The sequence below is a fragment of the Protopterus annectens genome, chromosome 8.part0 (assembly GCF_019279795.1).
Source record: "Protopterus annectens isolate FY-2018-M chromosome 8.part0, PAN1.0, whole genome shotgun sequence".
Classification (NCBI taxonomy): domain Eukaryota; kingdom Metazoa; phylum Chordata; order Ceratodontiformes; family Protopteridae; genus Protopterus; species Protopterus annectens.
Genome location: NC_056741.1, coordinates 358,464,291 through 358,485,795, shown reverse-complemented (window position 1 = coordinate 358,485,795; position 21,505 = coordinate 358,464,291). Strand labels below are relative to the sequence as shown.

The 21,505-nt window shown below is 38.6% G+C and overlaps 1 protein-coding gene across 1 annotated transcript in view; it reads left to right on the top strand.

The window, feature by feature from the left end:
- FAM131B (family with sequence similarity 131 member B) overlaps positions 1 to 21,505 on the top strand; it is a 1,261,947-nt gene that overhangs the window by 1,126,926 nt on the left and 113,516 nt on the right. The window contains exon 3 of the mRNA XM_044079869.1: positions 13,670 to 13,705. Coding sequence (XP_043935804.1) covers positions 13,670 to 13,705 — 36 coding nt within the window. The remainder of the gene's footprint in view (positions 1 to 13,669; positions 13,706 to 21,505) is intronic.

Here is a 21,505-nt window from a genome sequence, read left to right as displayed (position 1 = left end):
AGATGTTCAGGTAAGAGCCGCCCTCTCCAAAGCAAAAAACACAGCATCAATGGGACCAGACGGTGTCCCGGGCTGCATCCTACATGAACTCCAAGAAGAGCTAAACCCAAACATAAAACTACTGTTCAATCTCAGCCTTACTACAGGATATGTGCCCAAAGAGTGGCGTACAGCAACAGTGGTCCCTCTCCGTAAAGGTGGTGCCTCAACGGATTCTGGAAACTATCACCCCATAAGCCTGACTAGCTTGGTCTGCAAAGCTATGGAAAGGATCATCATGGACCTCATAAATAAAGATATTGGGGACCTACAGACACTGGATCCTTCCCAGTTCGGCTTTGTTAAGGGCAGATCCTGCCTCTTAAACCTGGTTGATTTCTTTGAAACAGTCACCAAGGCCATTGACGAGGGGAAGGTGGTCCACACAGCCTACCTGGACCTCGCAAAAGCCTTCTATACAATACCCCACTCAGGCATTATAGATAAGCTCACCAGCTTAAATATAAACCCCTATGTCACTAGATAGATTGCAAACTGGCTCAAGGACAGAACCCACATGGTTAGAATTGCTGGAGCCATGTCAGACTCCAAACCAGTTACAAGTGGTGTCCCACAAGGTTCAGTCCTGGTATCTCTCTTGTTCGGTATATATTTCTCGGAGGTACAGGCCAACACGGAAGGACTGTGGCTGACCAAGTTCGCAGATGACTGCAAACTGGGCGCCATAATCGACTCTCCAGCCAACACAAGCATCCTCCAAAAGGGCCTCATAAAAACAGGCAACTGGTGCCAGAGCCATGGCCTCAAGCTAAATGCAAAAAAGTGTATAGTCATCCCCTTTGGCAAAAACAAAGTGCCCACAAATTACCACATAGGTGGTAATCCATTAAGTACAGAAGAAGTAATTAGGGACCTGGGGACCCAAGTTAATAGCAATCTCTCATTTGACAACCACGTGGCCAAAGTGGTTAGAAAAACATTTTATATAGCCCACCTAATCATGAAGGGATTCACATCTAGATCAGGGGAGGTCATCGTGCCTCTTTACTCATCCCTCATCAGGCCCATAATTGAGTACAATGCCCCTTTTGGGATGTACCTTACCAGACACCTGTAGCAACTGGAAAGACCCCAAAAGTACCTCACCAAGAGGATCAAAGGGCTCAAACAGATGCCATATGCTGCCCGGTTAAAGAAACTCCAGCTCTACTCAGTGGCATACCGCCTGTTCAGAGGCGATCTGTGCCTGACGGATAAAGCCATGTCCAACCCAGAATTAATGGACATGCTGCACCTCATAAAATCCAAATCCCATCGAGCTACGTGCTCGAGAGACTTGAACCTCAGCACTGAAATAAATAGGACATGCTGGAGGGACAGATTCATAACCCAGATGCTCCCTTCACTCTGGAATAAAATCCCAGTCCAGGTTAGGCAGAGTCCCTCATTGACTCTCTTTAAGAGGAATCTTGATGAGTGGATGGGAGATCGTAGGTTTACCCTGGGTATCACTTCTGTGTCACTGTTAGACAGAGGCACAGTATACTAACCTCGAAAAAGGGCATAGCAAAATAAATTTAAAATGGGTGGCGAAAGCCAAACACATTCTGGCTAGGCTTATAAATGCCCTAGGGCAGATAGCCTAGTATGAACCTATGAACCTATGAACATATAAACTAACCCTGCATTCCAACACCAAACCAGCTCATAACAATTATTATCCCCCCAGTCCCTAAATCATTCTTGTCGTAACTGTGGACCAGCACTTCTCCACAACTTCTGCAGCCTGTCTGATTCAGAGGGTTGTCTTGAGACAATATAAGAACTGTCTTATGCTTTCTGATGGTAATCTATTACTCAAACAGCATAACACAATATGTGGGAGATGTACTTATATAATGGTACTGGAGGCTAAAATCTCAAGCACAGACAATTCAGGCATATGGATTATCAATAGCCACCACACACCATACCTCACAATGACCATCAAGCACCACATAATGCTTCATATGCTGAGGTTCTGAATATTAACTGGCCTAAACCACAAAGACCTCCAAAATGCAGCACATATACAAAGCACCCTCAACAACACTCACTGTATGTTAAGCCCACTACCTCACATAGCAGATAGCGTCCCTGAGTCATGGATGCTAAGTCTATAAGGTAGGCATTCAATGACTCAAGCATTCTAGTTATAGGTGACTCCAGCGTAAGACATACAGATGTAACTCTTACTGGGCTGGGGAAGGAAAGAGGAACAGTTAGTTGTCTGCCTGGTGCCAGGATCCATCATATCACACAATATACAGCACCTCTACTATCATTACTGACAAATGTCTTTAGATTTTTGCTTTCCATACAAACTCACTTTCAAAAATGCCCTAATCCCTACTCACTGAACAAAAACACAAGCAAGCATCCTGTACTAACAAAAAAAAAAAAACACTAACCTTGAACTGCAAGTGAGCTTTTCTTGTAAGAAACATACACAGTAAGGCATTCTAGGAATTATGAACACTGCTGTAAGAACTGTAACATTTCAGAAATAAACATTTACCAAAAAAGTTGCACTTCACTACAAACAGACATTTACATTTCCATGTTAAAATTCAGACAAATTTCTTGGACAAAGTGCACCAAACTGAAAAACTGTCAATGCCCCACAGTTTTAACTTACAAGACACTGTTCACAATGCAGTAATTCATGAACTGTACACATTGTCAATATCACAATACCCCTGTCTAGCATGTATAAACAAATTACCCTGGTCCTAGCCACAAACAGGTTTCTGAGAAATTAGCTAGGGTCCGTAAAAGAATGTTCCAAGTCAGGGAACCAACCCAACCCCCACAAAAAAGCCAAAACAATACAATTACACTTAGAGATACACTCCAAGATAACACTAGTGAAAAAAGCCTTAGAGAAATTGACCCATCATGTCATATTCTTTACCCATCCATCAATAAATTGTGATACATTAAAATTATTAACCATCTTAAGCAATTTCTACAAACAAAGTTAACTGCACCCACTTTTTCACGACACCGGTTAACTATCACAAACATGCATACTCTTTCTACAAACCTGTGTATAGTGTATAAATATTTTCTAATCATTTATGAACTACTACATTAAATTTTTCTACAGACTTGCAACACACACACTCAAATCTTGAGCAACAAGTGCCTGTATGACTCTTTCATAATACATGTGGGTGTCAATAACTTGAGATGCACCTTCTTGGACTATATGACGAGTGCCATGATGGAGCTCTCAGACTGTGTATCCAGGCAGGTATGATCCTAGTATTAAGCTGAGATTTACCTTTTCCAAGCACGATGATGATGATGATGCAATATAGGCAAAAATAATTTACTTCAATAATTGACTTAGTTTTTGGTGTCATTTAAAGAGGGTCCAATATTTATCAGCCTGGGAGGACATAATATATCATGCTGCTTTGCCAGGGATGGCCTGTACCTGTTCCCTCTACGCTTTTGAATACTGGCAAGGACATTATGCGCTCCCCTAGTGCCTTTTTGTTTCAATGCCAACCAGATATACCCGACAATATAACGAAACAAGGAAAGGAAAATAAAAATGTGTTAGTAATCAGTGCTAAGAGCCTAAACAAGAAACTCCACTCTCTACCTCTTCATCATGGAGGTAGTATGTCTGTGTAGTGACTGAGACATGGTTTAAAACAGTGGAGAGTACTCCAGCTGTGCAAGGCTATAGTGCCTTCGACAATTTTAGATCACCACTGTACAAGAGGGAAAACAAGGTGGAGTTGTATTAGTCTTCGTTTAGAAGAGACTCACATCAAGGTTTTTTAAGTAGCATGATCCACTAAAGTTTCATCATCTCCAAACTATCATCAGACAGGTCCCTTACCACATATTGGCTAGTTATAGAAGCCCCTGGTATGACCAAAGAAATCCACAAAGTGAAAAAGCCTATATACAAAAATTAGAGTCACTCAATAGTAAACCCAATGCCACGTTCATGGGTGATCTAAGCTATCTTACTGTAGACTTGGAAACTTACTATATGACAATATGTCTGCTTTGGGTACCTTTGGAACATCAGGGATATAACCTACAATGGCATATGCATGAGGTAAGATATTTAGCTGCACTGTTGGGAAGGACTGTTTTACTGTGTTTGCATACAGTAGGGTGGATAATAGGTGTGTTCTAACAATAGGGGCTTTGGTATAATTGGTCATGAATTGCTTGTTCCGATACAGTAGACCAAGCCTTTTGTTTACTTTTTTGATTGTTTGGGCTATGTGTATGTCAAACGTTAGATTATCAATTACTACTCTTAGGAGTTTAGTGTCAGTTGTTGAGGTGATTTGAGGTATTATCCTTGGAGTTTATGGTGAAATCATTATTTAGTGCAGGAGCTCTACCAGGACTGAAGAGAAGTATTTTTTTTTTTTTTTGGGATTGAGTATAAGTTTAATGCTAGAAAACCATGCTTCAGCCAGAGTAAAGTTATGCTGTGTTATTGTTTGAAGTTTGCTTAAGTTTGGGGCAGCGCATATGATAGTAGGGTTGTTTTCATATTGTACTATAGAGGCAGAGGGAGAGGTGGCAGCTATCTGATTTGTAAATATGATAAATACAGAGAACAGTAAAGGACCAAATATGGAACCTTGAGGGACTCCTATGGATACAGGTAGAAGGGAGGGTAGCTGGTCCTGCCAAAGAACTGCTTGTTGGCGGTTTGATAAATAGCTGCTGAACCATGATATAGTGAGGGAGTTAATGTTAAGGGTAGATAGAGTTTTAAATAATAAAATAAATAAAATAAATACTGTATTCATTCCACCATAAACTTTATGTACAGGTCTGAGGCATCGTTATATTACATACCACAGATTTGGCCATATAGTGACTAATTATTCATAAATCCAAGGCAAAGTGACTGCATGAAATGCTTAAGGTCAGCAGAATTTTTAAAAGTCAAGATTTCAGTTCATCATTATACATAAATAAAGATGCATGTCCACAACTAGTGGGGTTTGGCTTTATTGGCCTGTATGTGACCATAAAGACTTAAAAAGTCATGGACATTCAAAAACCATGTAGTTGAAGCACTTGATGTCCTTCAGGGGGCATTTACATATTTTGCATATATCCCATGGGCCTCTATTACAGGAGATTTAAGGTATCATAAAGTGAAAACTCAAGCTTGGCTGTGCTTTTCGTGCAGTTTTTAGTGAATGGTTTGTGTGACCTTTTTACCCTTTGGTTTGTATATTTTTATTACATATTTTATTTATTTATTTATTTATTTGCAGTTGGTTTACCAGGATAGTCCATTGGGCCAAAAGAACCCGTTTTCAATGGAGTCCTGGGGAGAAAAGCTCCAAATACAGACAAAAACAGGTACATGCAAAAATTACAATAATACTTATACAGAGTAAAAGATAAAAACATTTAATACATTTAGGTTCAAAAATTCAAGAAGCATTCAAAACAATGCAATCTGATGTGGAATAAATGTCAGGGGAATAAGTTAAAAGAGTAATGTTTTATGCATTCAAAAAAGTTGTATAGACTTGCATTACAGGGTAGGTATTCTAAGGGAACGTAAGCTTAGATAGGAAGAGTTATGTATCGTATATGGGAAGAAGAATGGGAAGAAGAATGGGATAACATAGAATTATGAGGGGAGGGAGCAAGAACAATCCCATTGGGATCTTAGGTATGAATGAAGAGATTTTTTGAACATGTACTGGTTAGAGGAGGTACGAATGGATGGTGGAAGTGAATTCCAGAGACGAGCAAGAGTAAAAGATAGTAGGTGCTTACCTGGGGGATGAGATGGTTTATGTACTTGTAGTAGGTTTTGATTGTTAGACCTTAAGACTCTGTTAGGTAGGTGCATTTTGAAGGCAGAAGACAGGGAGGGACAGAGAGAGGGGCTAAGGATGAGCTTATAAGCAAAAGTCAGCTGTATATATATATGAGTTGATTCGGTAATTCGAGCCAGTTTAGTTTATGGAGAGAGGAACAGTAATTAGTAGTGGACCTATGGCTATTGGCGAATTTGGCAATTTTGTTATAGCAGGAGGAAAGCTGTTTTTTTAGAGAAGTCTGAAGATTGGTCCATAATGGAGCCCCATAGAGAAGAGAGGGGATGAGAAAAGAGGAAGCGAGTGTGATTTTGGAAGAACTTGTAAGGTATTGGTTCTGACGGTATAGCATACCTAGTTTTTGATGGGTTTTTTTAATGTTTAGTTGAAGATGTGAGTTGTAACTAAGCTGATTGTCATATATATGTATGTTTATAATGTATATATATATATATATATATATATATATATATATATATATATATATATATATATACATAAGAATCCAAAAGTAGCGGTGCACGTGTTAAAAGGGGTGCTCCGATCAGTAAATACAACACCAAAACAAAATACCAGCACTCAACCCAGCAAAGCTTCTTGTGTAAAGTGCCCAAATACAGGCAAAAAAATGAGTCTGGAAACACTTTTAAGTGAGCTAAAATAGCTCCGTAGTACTTTTACTGTTATACCATCTCTCAGCAGTGAAGTTAGTCCTATTCGCTAACCTAAACGTTTGATCAAGTAATAGGAACCCTTAAAGGTATATGCTCATTTAGTCCTTTCCCTTTGCCAGATTGTAAAATTAACATCCATTTAACTTCTAAGCATTCTGTTTTTGTTTTAATATCACCTCCTCTGGCTCCTACATTCAGTAATTCCAAAACTAAAAACTTAAAAGAGGTTCAATGCCAGTGTTACAAATATGCTTATATAAAGCATTCCTACTATCACATCTGCTTATTTCATATAAGTGTTCCCTGATAACAATTCTTCAACATTCGATTCGTCTTACCAACATAGTAACATCCACATTGATCACAAACAACCAAATACACCAGATTGCTACTAGTACAGTCGACACAGAAGTTGAATTTAAAAGTATGTCCAGCAACAGGATGTATAAAGGTGTCATTAATTTGAATGTGCTTACATGTTGCATAATCTGCATGGATGTGTCCCTTTCCTAACCAAAATACAGGGTCTGTTGCAAACTAGAGGTTTGTAACAAAGCAGTTTCTTAATTGGACTATTACTTCTGTAGCAAAAGTGTGGAACTTCACCAAGGAAGTCCCTGAATCGGCAACAGTAGTCAAAATGTGCCAGTGCTTCCTAATGATATCACAGATAGGTTGAATGTCATTTGAATAGGTAACACACATTCTAAAATAATTTCTGGTATTATTCTGTCTTACCACAGTGTCAACACTATAGTTAGAAAAATAGGGTCTAGCCAAATCATTTCTATGTGACAGAACTTCATGACGTGCCATCCCTATCTCATGTTCAAAGGTCCCACTAGAGCAACAATCCACGCTCAGAGTAACAAAAGAGGAAAGCATATTCTCATAATTTCTATTCAGTCTTGGATATCTATAAAATTGCCCTTTCAGCACATTACGATTTACAACCCTAGGATGCTTACTCTGGTAGTTCAGTGCGTTAACTTTCTTGCATGGTTTACTGTAGCGCTGAGCATCAAAACCATCAGGGGTATTCAAGACACAAACATCAAGAAAATCTATCGAGGTTCAGGAATGCTTAAATGTGAACTTAAAAAAAATAAGTGCTTTGATGTAAATAGTCCACACATTCATTCAGGGTCTCTATTGATCCAGTGCATACACCACAAAACGTACATAATGTGAGATGTACTGGAAAAAAAGTTACTTCTGTTTAGAACACATAGAGACTCCCAATATGTGAGCACCATGTTGACATAACTGTTTGCACACATGGTGCCCATGGCTACCCTGACCTTCTGATGGTAATAGCTGTCATGAAACATGAAGACATTATTACTAAGTATAATGTCAAGCAATGACTATATCAGGTGTATCTGACTTGTGGAATATTCAAAGTTCTTAGACTAAAACAGCCTAATAAAGTCCATTCCTACCTCATTAGGAATTATGATAAAAAGGGATACTACATCCATGGTAACCAATATAACATCATTCGTACTATTTCTGCAAGAACAATAAAACACTTGCATCAAAAAATGCTTAGTGTCTCTAAGTATGGTATTAGTCTTATCAACTGCTTTTTAACACAGATCAACAGAGGTTCAGTCAGTCACGCACGGCCTGAGACAATGGGTCTCATGGGTGGGTTACTCAAAACAGTTATGAATCTTAGGAAGGCCATAGAGTATTGGAATGATAGGAAATACAACCATAAAGTAATCATACAGATCTCTTCTTACTACACCTTCCTTTAACAGTTCATGAATACTATTATAACTGGGTTAGATGATGATCAGGAATGATATATATTATACAAGGTAGAGTAGTCATTCAGTGAATAGTTTTATAAGTGCCTCTCCAACCAAGATGCATGGGCTGGTAGGGGGAACACAGGACTGGTTGGGTTTGACAGGACATTGTTCAGTTCAGTGACTCCACTAGCGAGGTGTTGCTTGGTACAGTCTTATTATGTCTCTGAATCGAAGATTATCACAGTTGCACTATTGCGCAGTCCTGAATTGCCTAATTAGCATGGGCAGAGATAATCTTTTTAATCGTAGGGTATGTATTCTATGAGACTATGTAATTAATTTGTTTTCTTTTAGCTTTTCCACAGAGTAACACTGAAGTCGCATCTCAGAGACTGTACCTTTGCATATAGTGATAATAATTTTATGTTGTGTAGTTATTTTATTACTTTACAATCTCAGCAAAATTGCAATCTTGCCTAGTGTGCTGAGGACATAGCCAGAAAGGGTTTATGAATGAGACCACTTGCTTGGTTACCAAAATGCAATAAATCAATAAATAAATACATAATTTCTATGTCTCTGTTCGACAGTGGCACAGGAAAATAACTTTCTTGGGTGGAGTAAGCCAGGGAACCTCGTTGGCTGGGCTTACGTAGGCCTTTGGGCCAATAGCCTAGTACCTACCTATGAACCTATGAACCTATACATAAATAAATAAAGGATCATGTTTTAAATATTTTACAATTCAATTTCATTTTTTAATACTTCAAAATGAGCTTGGTGTTACTGCTGCTGTATGGTAAATGAAACAGAAAAAGTGTAGATGAAACAGAAAATGTGTATATTTTGTGACTTACACTATCATAATAATAATAATAATAATAAAGCAATCATAAAAAAATTATACTTTAACAGCTTCAAGAAGCTTGATTTAAGAAGGGAATGAAAGTGCTGTTTATTTACGTTTTATTCGATAAATGGGTAGAAAGTCTGGTCCAAACACCCTTTGCAGCTTCTACCCTGGACATTGTCTTTCTCTCAACTTTAAGTGACCAAACAGTGCTCCATCATTCTGACATTAGACCCAATTACCTTAGCTGTGTACTGGTGAGTAGTCTGGTCCTTTATGAATATACCACCTCAGCCTTCTTTCCTTCACTCCTTTTCTTTCCTCTTTTGGCTCACTCTGTCTCTCTCTTCCCATTGAATGTTGGTACATTTGTTTTGCTGCAGTTTCCTACCAGAACTTTCATCTCCCTTTTCCTTACTATTTAACAAACTGCCCCCTGTTTCTGGGACATTCACAAATGCTACAATACACTTCCCATCTCACTATACAAATCTTCATTTTCTTTTAAGGCCAGTAATCCTCACATCACACTATATCGTCTATGCTGCCAGGTAACTCTTTCTCCTTCCTAAGCATATTCAACTTCTTTCATTTAGTCTTTCCAAATCCATTTCTTTTAGTGTTATATAATGACTATATTTATAGCACCATCTGTTCAATCTTCCCCCTGAATTATTGCTTTACAATCTTCATATATTATACTAGTCACTGCACATCATACACACATCAGGCATATACCACATGCACTCTGTCATACAATTCTAAAAATATGTAGTTTATTTTGTGTGATGAGATATGCTATACATTTCATTAAAAAAGACATAGTTATTATGATATCTAGATCTATATTTTGATAAATGGCTTTTTACAGAATGCCCAGCTGCTATTTATTTTAGCAGTAATGAAAAGATACGCTGCTCCCACAATGCAGCATTTTGCAATTTAGAGACATGTTAGCTGTTATTCGTCATTATCTGCTAATTTGTATGCCTCTGACTTGCAGTTCACTAAAGTGAAGTGCAGATTATCGTGGATATGCACATCACAGTAGTTAACTGCTGCTTGTCTACGCATTGGCATCCTCTCATTTACTCTTACACACACACAAGCACACATGCACACACACACACACACACACACACACACACACACACACACACACACACACACACACACACACGCACACACAACCACACGCACACACACACAAACACCACAGTCCCTGTACCTATTCCTGACTTGTCTGCCTTCTCCATCTTGTGTTTCCGTCTACCCCCAAACCCTGTAATAGTTTAAGTGGCTTTGTGGTACAAGTATAATATGCCTGGTGGCTAGTGCCCACCCACAAACCCCGTAATATTTTTAAGTGCCATTATGGTGCAAGTATAATATACCTGGTGGCTAGACCCCACCCTCAAACCCTGTAATAGTTTAAGTGCCTTTGTGGCATCCTTGGAGATTCCCCTTCAGGCCAGGGTTTTCCACACCCCTGATCTCCATATGGCTTTCAGTGCCACTATAAAGTAATCCCTAGTGTCTAGTGGTTCCCCTTCACTCCCCAACCCCCATACTACCTCAGTATTCAATAGCTGACCAGTCACATTGGTGTGGGGCAAACTGTGATGATCTATATAGCTGAACAATTTTTTGAAGTAATCAGTGAGTAGATGCTTTCTTAGAGAAGGTTTTTGGAGGAGAGACCACCTGGCAATTTAACATATGCCAGTCTTCCATTCTGTCACATTAGCAACCAGCATAGCTGTGGAGCCTGCCCTATGCAGTGTGCGATACATCTTCATGGTAGGGCACTGTGCAGCACCACGCTAGAGCTGATCCTGCATCCCAAAATGTTTACTGTGATGTAGACATAAAGTTGCACACATTGTGGTACATTTTTTGAATTCCCCTCGCAGGCAAAAGGTCAGGTAGACAATCAATAATTAGTCCTTTCCTTTTAAAGTGTCAACAGCTGCAGTCTGCTTCTGTCACTCTTAAATCAAGATGCAGCCCCACCATGAATCTAGCCAGTTCACCAGCTGATATCTGCACAACCAACGAGATGCAGGAAAAGTACAGTTTATGAAGTAGTTTTTCATAGGTAAAATATGTGTAATATAGATTATTTTCATATGAAGTAAGTAACTGTGCATTGAAGTATGATCAACTTTTGCAAAGTTTTTCAGTCACGTTTTTTCACCCATTTTAGTTACATTAAAATCACCCACTTCTGTTTACTAATAATTAATACTGATAATTGTCTTCTAATAACATTATATACATAAGTTTTATGTTTTTATGTATTTATTCTTTGTTAACCAGGGTAGTCCAACTTAGCTAGTGGCCTTTTTTTTCTGGGAAGACCCGATGTAGTATTTAAGAAATTAATTTACTTTTACTATTTGTTATGTAAGACAGACTTTAAAATTTACCATAAAATTAAATAGCTTATCTAATTCCACAAATATTATCCATCTATATCAGTGGGAGATGTGACTATAGCCAAAGCTCCCAAATATTGACATTTGTTATGTCGACACACTTTGATCAACAACGTGGATGATCAACAGTTGTGCGAGATTGACAGTCTCCAGGGTTGGAGAATATGTCCCTTCCCTGAGGACAGTGTGATCCTGAAGTAAGTATATACAAACAGGAGGGGTTGTGGGGGTTTAGGGGGCCTTGCCCCCTCCTGCAAAAATGATGTCTTTGGCTTTTTTTTTTATTTTACTTTGCATTTGAGAGGATTTTCCTTGGTCATAAATGGTGGACCTTTTGCAGTTGACATTATTCATGCTGACAATCAGGTATATGTATATATGTATATTTCAACCATGCTTTTCAACCTGCAATCAATTTTAGGATATTGACAATATGGAAAGATGTCTTGACATCTTACCTTCCAATGCAGGATGCAATTAATGGAAACTAAGCCTTAAATTTATTCTTGATCCATGGAACTGGAAAAGAAACATACAATTTGAAACTCTTTTCTATCCAACTGTATAAATTTGGTAATACCTTTATCTGATAATGTCTTGTAGTTAGAAACAATTGTCCTACATTCTTCTCTTAAATGGAACAAGTTTAGCAAAAATGTATCGCAATATTGCATGTCAATCAAAAGTAAAAACAAAGAGAACATAAATAATATGCAGGTGATGAAGAAGTTAATTTACCTTGATACCAGCTTATAACCAAATAATCCTATGCGATTGTCGATTGAACCGCTCTCAAGAGAAACTTAGTAACAAAGTTTCTGAGCTCTTTGATTTAAAGCTCAGTAGGAGAAGACTACATGCTCAGAAGATAAAACAATTTGTAAAGGTATTGTGGCCAAGAATGGAAAAAAAAAAACTCAGCATAAGAGAGGAATATGTTTAAAATGAATACTCTATTTTATCTAACTCCTTCCCCAGTAATGTATCTGAGGACAAGCTATTATTCATATTTAGGATAAATTCAAGAAAAAATATTTTGCATCAGTAGAATAAATCAATAAATGACATGGACCCTGGCAAAATGCTGTTATGTTATGTGACTCATCCCATTACATTTGAGGTTGAGTGCAATTTGCAATGGGGCCTCCTCATTGCTTGACTTGCATCTATAGAAATGTGTTGTGCTAAGTAAATGTAGCTAAATGTGCTTAGGGAAAGAAAAATGATTACTTTTAGCAATGTATCATGCTATCCTGTTTGTGGAATGATACTCGCATGTTGACAAGGGATACTTAACATCACGACCATTAACCATAACTCAGACTAGTAGCCTGAAACAAGCTTTAGTATTGATTTTAAACATTTTTTGTTGGACTGTTATCTCAGTGTAGCTCTACTTGAATGCATTTATCTGTGGTATGTTTCCTGATTTGACTGTTGGCCTGTTTACTCACTGAATGTTGCGGTGCAGCAATTTCTATGGCAAATATTGTTTTTTCTTAGTGGTTCATGATTCACAGTGTTCAAATTCATATTATTGTGTAATGTGGTGGAAGAGAAATACTTTTGCCCTCAAAAAACATCAAGGTCAAATTTTTCTTTGCGTTATTTAAAACTGTCTTTCATGTTTTTCCCTCACAGACACAAGGTGGAGGGTTTGATTCTGACCACAGGTTATTGGCTAGGCTTTAAATGGCCCTTCAGAACAATTAGCCTAGTATTTACCTATGAACCTATTTTAATAAAACTGTTGTATTAGATTTCACAGATGTGACATTTTATTTAAAACCCTCTTTCATGATGAGACTGTTATCTCAGACTGTGCTCAGGTGGCATTCATGATGTTACCATAGTTGCTGAAAATCTGTCTCTGTGAAACTGCTGCACTGCACTATTACAGAAACATGGCTTCTCTGACCCAGTTGCCATTCTCTCTGCTCCATTATACTAAGGACAAGTAGAGCAGCAGCAGAGAAAGGATCAGTGTTTCAGCTGTTGTCATCATAATAAATCAGCAACATCATCGTCTAATACTTCTCTCTCGTTTTTTTCCTTTTCCTGTGCTTGTCCTTTTATGCAGCAGCACCGCTCAGACCTCTCTTGGGATGGAATTAACGTAAGTATGCACGTTTAGACAGATGGCATGCTGGGACACACGGGAGAGAGGGGATAGGATTTACTAGTACTACAGACAGATATTGGCAGATAGTGGCTTGCTCCATGAAGGCCTTGATGAATGTTCTGAATGTTTTACTTTGAATTTCATATAATTGTAAAGGGAATATTAGCAGCAATATTTCTTCAAATAAAAAGAAGCTTCTGGAAGTTTTGAAGCTGTGTACTCTTTGCAAGTACCATTCACAGACTGATGTACCCACAGTTTGTAAAATATTTCTGACAATTTTTCATTGCTGCATTTTTTTGGATATTTGAAAACTGGTGCAACAGACAACATAGAGTTCTCTGTTTGCTAAATTGTTATTTTATCAGTGATACATAACTTGGGGGGGTAGGATCTCTGACTTCCAACTGGATTCTTCAGTGTGCCACACAGTGCATTGAATCGGGCTTTCAGTTTTCTCATTCTACTTATTCTTTAGGAATATAAACTGTAGATTTTATGGTTTAATGTTTGTACACCCTACTGAGTGCTGAAAGAGAGGTAAAGGCAAACAGCTACGAGACTTGTGAACACTGATATTTTGGAAATGGATTTTTACAGATATTACTTGATTCTATTTTCATTTGTTTGTTAAATAAATCAATCATACTTTACAAAAGAAGTGCATGGTAGGATATACAGTTGTATTTGAAACTAATCAGACATGTTGATAATTTATTAGACAGTTTGCCAGTACAATATACAAGGTGCTGTCTGGCTGTAAAACTGCATTGCAATTGAATGTAAAGTAGCAACGAGGCTTAAAATCAAATGCAATGTCGTAATGCAAGGTTTTACATTATATGTCACATGGCACTGTTATTCTAATGGGGTTTTCTTACTCTGCATTGCATACCAAAGTAAGTGTATTTTCTTTATCAGTGTAACAAACTATCACATATGTGCTCATCACAATTTTTATTAACATTTATTAAGTATATGACATTTATGGCTGAGCTATGCGAAAATGTCAATGGACACAGAGATGTCTGAATATGAGGCAGTGATGCATTTTATCATGGAAATTTTAGATGCATATCATACAGTACAAATATGACATTGAAAATGGGATAAATGCAAACAAAGCACATAGTATTTTTAATGTATCTGACAGGAAAAGCACTACTGACTTAATGATACAATACTAAAACCTGTATGCATCTAGTATGCAGGACAGGTAATATAAGCTGTTACATTTTGACATTAAACAGCACAAAACTAGCACACTAGTAGTGTTTCAACCATTCACACAGTAATAAAATACAGATGAAGAATATGCAGTGAATGTTCATATAGCTGGAAGTGCTTTGCAGATCAGAATAAAATAGGAAATAGAACGTACTCTGAAACAGTGAAGAATTAATCTACAACTATTCTGAATTGCATTCAGTGAGCTGTCTAAATAAGGCAGATTACCACAAGTGGTTAAAGAGCTTATGACATTTTCAGGAGCATTTTAATAAATCTTATTATTTACAGCCGCGTTCACATCTGTTTCCCAGTGTCCATTGCTTTCCCCCAGTCTTCATTACTGGAGAGTTATTGGATCTAAACTGGGCTGTCAGCTGTGTATAATTTGGGATATGCACAGTGCTGGTTTCATACCTGAGTTCAGTGAGCCATATTGTGACATCATTCTTACTGTGCTTGGGACAGACTGCTGTGTCACAGCAGTCCAGTCTATGTTCCATCTATGTCCCTAGACCGTCATGGAGCTGCTGAGCCCTGAGTCAGATGGACTGTAAGAGAACTATAAGGAAAAAAATCACTGGCATGCAGACTGCTTCATTAATACCCAACAGGCATGCCTCTCAACTGTACAGATTTTTGTAGAATGTCCAGAATTTTGCCTCATATTTTTAGTTAATTTTTCATAAAATTGTGCTTTTTTAGCAAATTATTGGCGAATAATTAAAGACTAAAATCAGAAAATAATGACAGACATTTGAGTTTCAGATTTCACACCCTTCAGAAAACTCATGCTAATGCAAGTCTGTTATTGTATCAGTTTTCTAAGTTTGTAAGAGCAGTACTTAAAAAAAGTCCCTATTTTTGGGCCTTCTCCCCCATTATTTATGGCTTTGTCCAGATTTCTTGCTCTAAAAGGTTGACAGGTATGGGATAAGAAAGAAATATACTAAAACATGAAATTAATCTATTTTTGCATCTTAATTTTGTTTTATGATATGTTCCCTGAGATGTGCATTCAATGCCATTTGTATTCTGTAGATGTCTGGCTTCTTTTTCTGAAATTTGTGATTGTAAACTTCAAGCTGAGCCATGAAAAAAACAGTCCTATGATAGATTATTGCTCTCTCTACACCAGTCAACAAATGCAAAAATAAATAAATAAATAAATAAAACGTTTGGTAATAAATTCTGTTTTAATTCTTATTTAATAATTACTATAACTTAATTTCCATAGGCTTTATAAAATATGAATTACAAATTCAAACTGTAAAATGCCTTGTATTCTAACATAGAGTATTGCACGTCTACATGTTACACATGCTGGGCCAATGAAACATTACTCTATCGAAAAACAGGTGAATGGCAAAAGTCTAGTAAAACAAATGTAAAAATCCAAAATCATGAGGTGAATTTAATTAAAATATTCCATTTACTCAAATTCACTTAGGAATAGGTCTATGTGCACACAAATATACATGTAGAAAATGAGGATATTTCTTCATCCCAGCAGTTGATGCTTCAGTTTGATTAACCCTCCCTTTGCCTCTATGGGTTTTGGAAGAGAAACCCAGTTTCCTCCTTTATACTAGATATGTACGGATTGGTGATCTTCTTAGTTATTCAGTTATTCATAGATGTGCATCCTTTACGTCCTTGTCCAATTAGACATTTCTGGGCCTTATGCCCACTGAGTGCCGGGATAGGCGCTGTTTCCCCAATAAACTTGAAATGAATAAAATAAGTAAATGGAAAATGAAAGATGAATGGACAACAAAGTGAGATAGGTTTGGAAATGTAGGGGGAGAGATACTATAATGATATTAAAAGAAGAAAAAAGGGAAAAATAGAACTGAGAAAGAGATGGGAGAGAGCTGAATGGCTGAGCATTCTGGAGGAGGAGGTAATGAGGTTATGTAGTGTACTGAAGGGATAAGTAGTCATACTAGACTAATAAATGATACAGAAAACTCACTGACTCACTGACTCACTCACTGACTCACTCACTCACTCACTCACTCACTCACTCACTCACTCACTCACTCACTCACTCACTCACTCACTCACCCACCCACCCACCCACTCACTCACTCACTCACTCACTCACTCACTCACTCACTCACTCACTCACTCACTCACTCACTCACACACCCACTCACTCACACATGACACACACAAAATGAGGAGGATCACCATGGAACGAAACTACAGTACAAATTCACCCAAGGATGATTTTTAACATTTATTTTTTTAAGTTTACATAAGTCTTGTATTGATTTAAGTGTTGGTTGAATTTTAATGCTCTTTAGTCATTGTATTAAAATTGTATTTTATGTCTTTAAATCTTACAAGCAATTACTCAATTAGGTACACTCAAAATCATATAAATTGCAGTGTGTGGTATTATGGGACATTCTAATGAAGTCCTGCTAGTTTGGGGATGAAAGCGATAAATAAATGTCCTTGTTTATACTTTATATCTTGTTTGGGAAGTTTCTTGGACTCTACTTTAGCATTATTTTATTTGAGGTTTAGTTTTACTATAACACAACCCTTGTGTTTTTATTCCGGGATCACCATTTCAACTACTGCTTGTCTTTGGTAGTTGGGAGAAACTATGACACCCAGTATAATCAAACTCAATGTGGTCACAGTTATGACATGGAGACTCTATGGTACCCAAGCTAATAAGCAAACTGGAGAATAAGACCTGTGAGGCAACAGCACTCACTAGTGTGTCTGTTTTTTTTCCCTCCATCTGACTCCTACACTATACAAATTCATTTTTCTTTTCTTCTCTTCTCTGTTTTCTCCCCAACTCTGTCTTCTTCCCTGTTCTATATTCCTATCTGACTGTACTCCTCTGTTAACTTTAGTGCTACCACTCATTTTATTTAAGGCAAATTCACTCTGTAACCTCAAAAATCCTTTTAAAGCCTACTTCCTACCCATTAGTCTTGTCTGTGGACCAAGATACAACAAGAAGTGTTGATCTTCGAAAGGGTGCATCTCGACATTTTGCCCCAGAACTTGAAGATGAAAATGCCAAGGCCAGTGGAAGTATGTTTTGTGATCTATGCAATGAGACAGAAGTGCTTTCTTTATTATGGGTGCTTGGCAAGAAGATCATGATTAATGAGTCCACAGTGTTTTGTGAGCAAAAATCTCTGGTGGACACAAATAGGCACAGTGTGGCTTTTAGACCTACCATGTGGCTCTTTAGAGAGAAGAAGTGGAGGATCAGGCTATTCTACCTCACATTATTAAAGTCCTTATGCCCTGTGACTTTGTACATCCTGGAAGAGTTTTCTTCTGAACTCCCAAGTTTGATTATGCAGTTCAACCATCAGGCAGTAGTAACCACTAATGGTCTACATTTGAGTCATTTCCAAAATTCAGGCAGCAGATGTCTGACTGAAGAAAAACTGCAGCAGATTCTGCAAAAGTGGCTGGTCAACATTAGTAATTTTTCTCTTATCATTTAATTCAAATGATTGCACCCAATGTTTTTGTGTTTGATATCAAAGGAGTGAAATTGGGAGTGGTATATTGGTGTTTAACTGTTAAGTGTACTGGACTAGGTTGAAGCTTTTGTTAACAATCAAAGTGGGGGACTTGATCTTACTTTGTTAGATGGTTATAATTTTGTGTTTGAACCCTTTAAAAACATTTGCTTGTAGCCAGAAGAGGGCTTGAGGGACCCCGTAGGGGAGCTTCATTAAAAGCATCAGTCCTTGGTTGGTATTGAAAATTAACTCATGTCTTTATCTGAGAAGAGACGTTTGGCTTCTACCTTGGAAGATTGGGAAGGATTTTTGGTTAAAGGACTTACTGGAAAATATGTGCTATATTATTGATTACTACTACATGGTAACTGTGAAGATGTTGCTTTTAATTTCTCTTTACATAGGTTCATAGGTTCATACTAGGGTATCTGCCCTAGGGCATTTATAAGCCTCGTCACTGTGTTTTGTTTCTAAGTGGAGCTTTTCTCCCCGGGCCTCTGCTGAAAATGGAAATATATCCAGTCAGACCAGCCAGGTAAACAAATGTAAAATAAAAAATAAATAAATAAATTTTGCTATGCCCTTTTTCGAGGTTAGTATACTGTGCCTCTGTCTAACAGTGACACAGAAGTGATAGCCGGGGTAAACCTATGATCTCCCATCCACTCATCAAGATTCCTGTTGAAGAGAGTCAATGAGGGACTCTGCCTAACCTGGACTGGGATTTTATTCCAGAGTGAAGGGAGCCTCTGGGTTATGAATCTGTCCCTCCAGCATGTCCTATTTATTTCAGTGCTGAGGTTCAAGTCTCTCAAGTGCGTTGCTCGATGGGATTTGGATTTTCTGACGTGCAGCATGCCCATTAATTCCGGGTTGGACATGGCTTTATACATCAGGCACAGATCGCCTCTGAGCAGGCAGTATGCCACTGAGTAGAGCTGGAGTTTCTTTAACCGGGCAGCGTATGGCATCTGTTTGAGCCCTTTGATCCTCTTGGTGAGGTACTTTTGGGGTCTTTCCAGTTGCGGCAGGTGTCTGGTAAGGTACATCCCAAAAGGGGCATTGTACTCAATTATGGGCCTGATGAGGGATGAGTAAAGAGGCACGATGACCTCCCATGATCTAGATGTGAATCCCTTCATGATTAGCTGGGCTATATAAAATGTTTTTCTAACCACTTTGGCCACATGGTTGTCAAATGAGAGATTGCTATCAACTTGGGTCCCCAGGTCCCTAATTACTTCTTCTGTACTTAATGGATTACCACCTATGTGGTAATTTGTGGGCACTTTGTTTTTGCCAAAGGGGATGACTATACACTTTTTGGCATTTAGCTTGAGGCCATGGCTCTGGCACCAGTTGTCTGTTTCTATGAGGCCCTTTTGGAGGATGCTTGTGTTGGCTGGAGAGTCAATTATGGCACCCAGTTTGTAGTCAGCTGCAAACTTGGTCAGCCACAGTCCTTCTGTGTTGGCCTGTACCTCTGAGAAATATATACCAAACAAGAGAGGTCCCAGGACTGAACCTTGTGGGACGCCACTTGTAATTGGTTTGGAGTCTGACATGGCTCCAGCAATTTTAACCATGTGGGTTCTGTCCTTGAGCCAGTTTGCAACCCATCTAGTGACATAGGGGTTTATATTTAAGCTGGTGAGCTTATCTATAATGCCCGAGTGGGGTATTGTATCGACGGCTTTTGCGAGGCCCTGGTAGGCTATGTGGACCACCTTCCCCTCGTCAATGGCCTTGGTGACTGCTTCAAAGAAATCAACCAGGTTTAAGAGGCAGGATCTGCCCTTAACAAAGCCGAACTGGGTAGGATCCAGTGTCTGTAGGTCCCCAATATCTTTATTTATGAGGTCCATGATGATCCTTTTCATAGCTTTGCAGACCAAGCTAGTCAGGCTTATGGGGCTCCAGGATCCATTGAGGCACCACCTTTGTGGAGAGGGACCACTGTTGCTGTATGCCACTCTTTGGGTACATATCCTGTAGTAAGGCTGAGATTGAACAGTAGTTTTATGTTTGGGTTTAGCTCTTCTTGGAGTTCATGTAGGACACAGCCCGGGACACTGTCTGGTTTCATTGATGTTGTGTTTTTTGCTTAGGAGAGGGCAGCTCTTACCTGAGTATCTGAGATGTCAGGGGGGCAGCACTCTGCTGGGATAGATGTTTGCCGTTTTGGTGGGGAGGGGGGGGAGTTTGCACTAAACCTGTCAGCTAGGATGTTGGCAATGTCTGTGGGTTCAGTGTATTTTTTGTCATTTTGGACTAATTCTGAGCATATATGGGAATTCCCACCCAGGTTCCTAACATAACTAAAGAAAGCCTTGTGATTATCCTTAGTGTCCTGTGCAATTTTTCTCTCGAAGCTGGCCTTAGACAATTTTATGAGTGCCCGTAGTTTTTTGCTAATACTGATCCAAGATGCCTTCCCTTTTTGGGATTTTGCTCTATCATGTAGTAGCTTCCTCCTTCTATTGTATAGTTTGTTTATCACTGGGGTCCAACAGACAGGACGTCTGCCTTTGGAGGATTGGATCTTGGTTTTATTTGGGATTGCATGATCCATGCATTCCTGAAGGTGTTCATAGAATGCGTTTATAAAGGATTCTGCTGTCTGGGCCGTATTTTCCACAGGCTCGGGGACTTTGAAGGATTCCACCTCAGTTTTGAGGAGTGTGAAATTTGCTTTAGAGAAGTTTTTCACTGTGGTTTTCAGGGCAGGGGGTGGAGTCAGGATGTGAATATCCAGAGAGATTAGTTTATGGTCTGATATTACCAGTGAGAGATACACTTCTGGTCTGGAGCATAGAGTCCCCATGTTGGTGATGATCAGGTCCAGTATGTTTTCCCCTCTTGTTGGAGTGGTAACAAGTTGTTCCATAGCATTTAAGTTTATAAATTCTAGGAACCTTTGGGCTAGGGTGTTGGAGCTAGAGTAATGCTCCCAGTCTATGTTTGGGTAGTTGAAGTCATCCAGTATAATGGTGTTTGAAGAGACCTTCATATTTTCCAGTGTTCTCAGGAAGGCCGAGTGGGGTTCCTGGGTTTGGGAGGG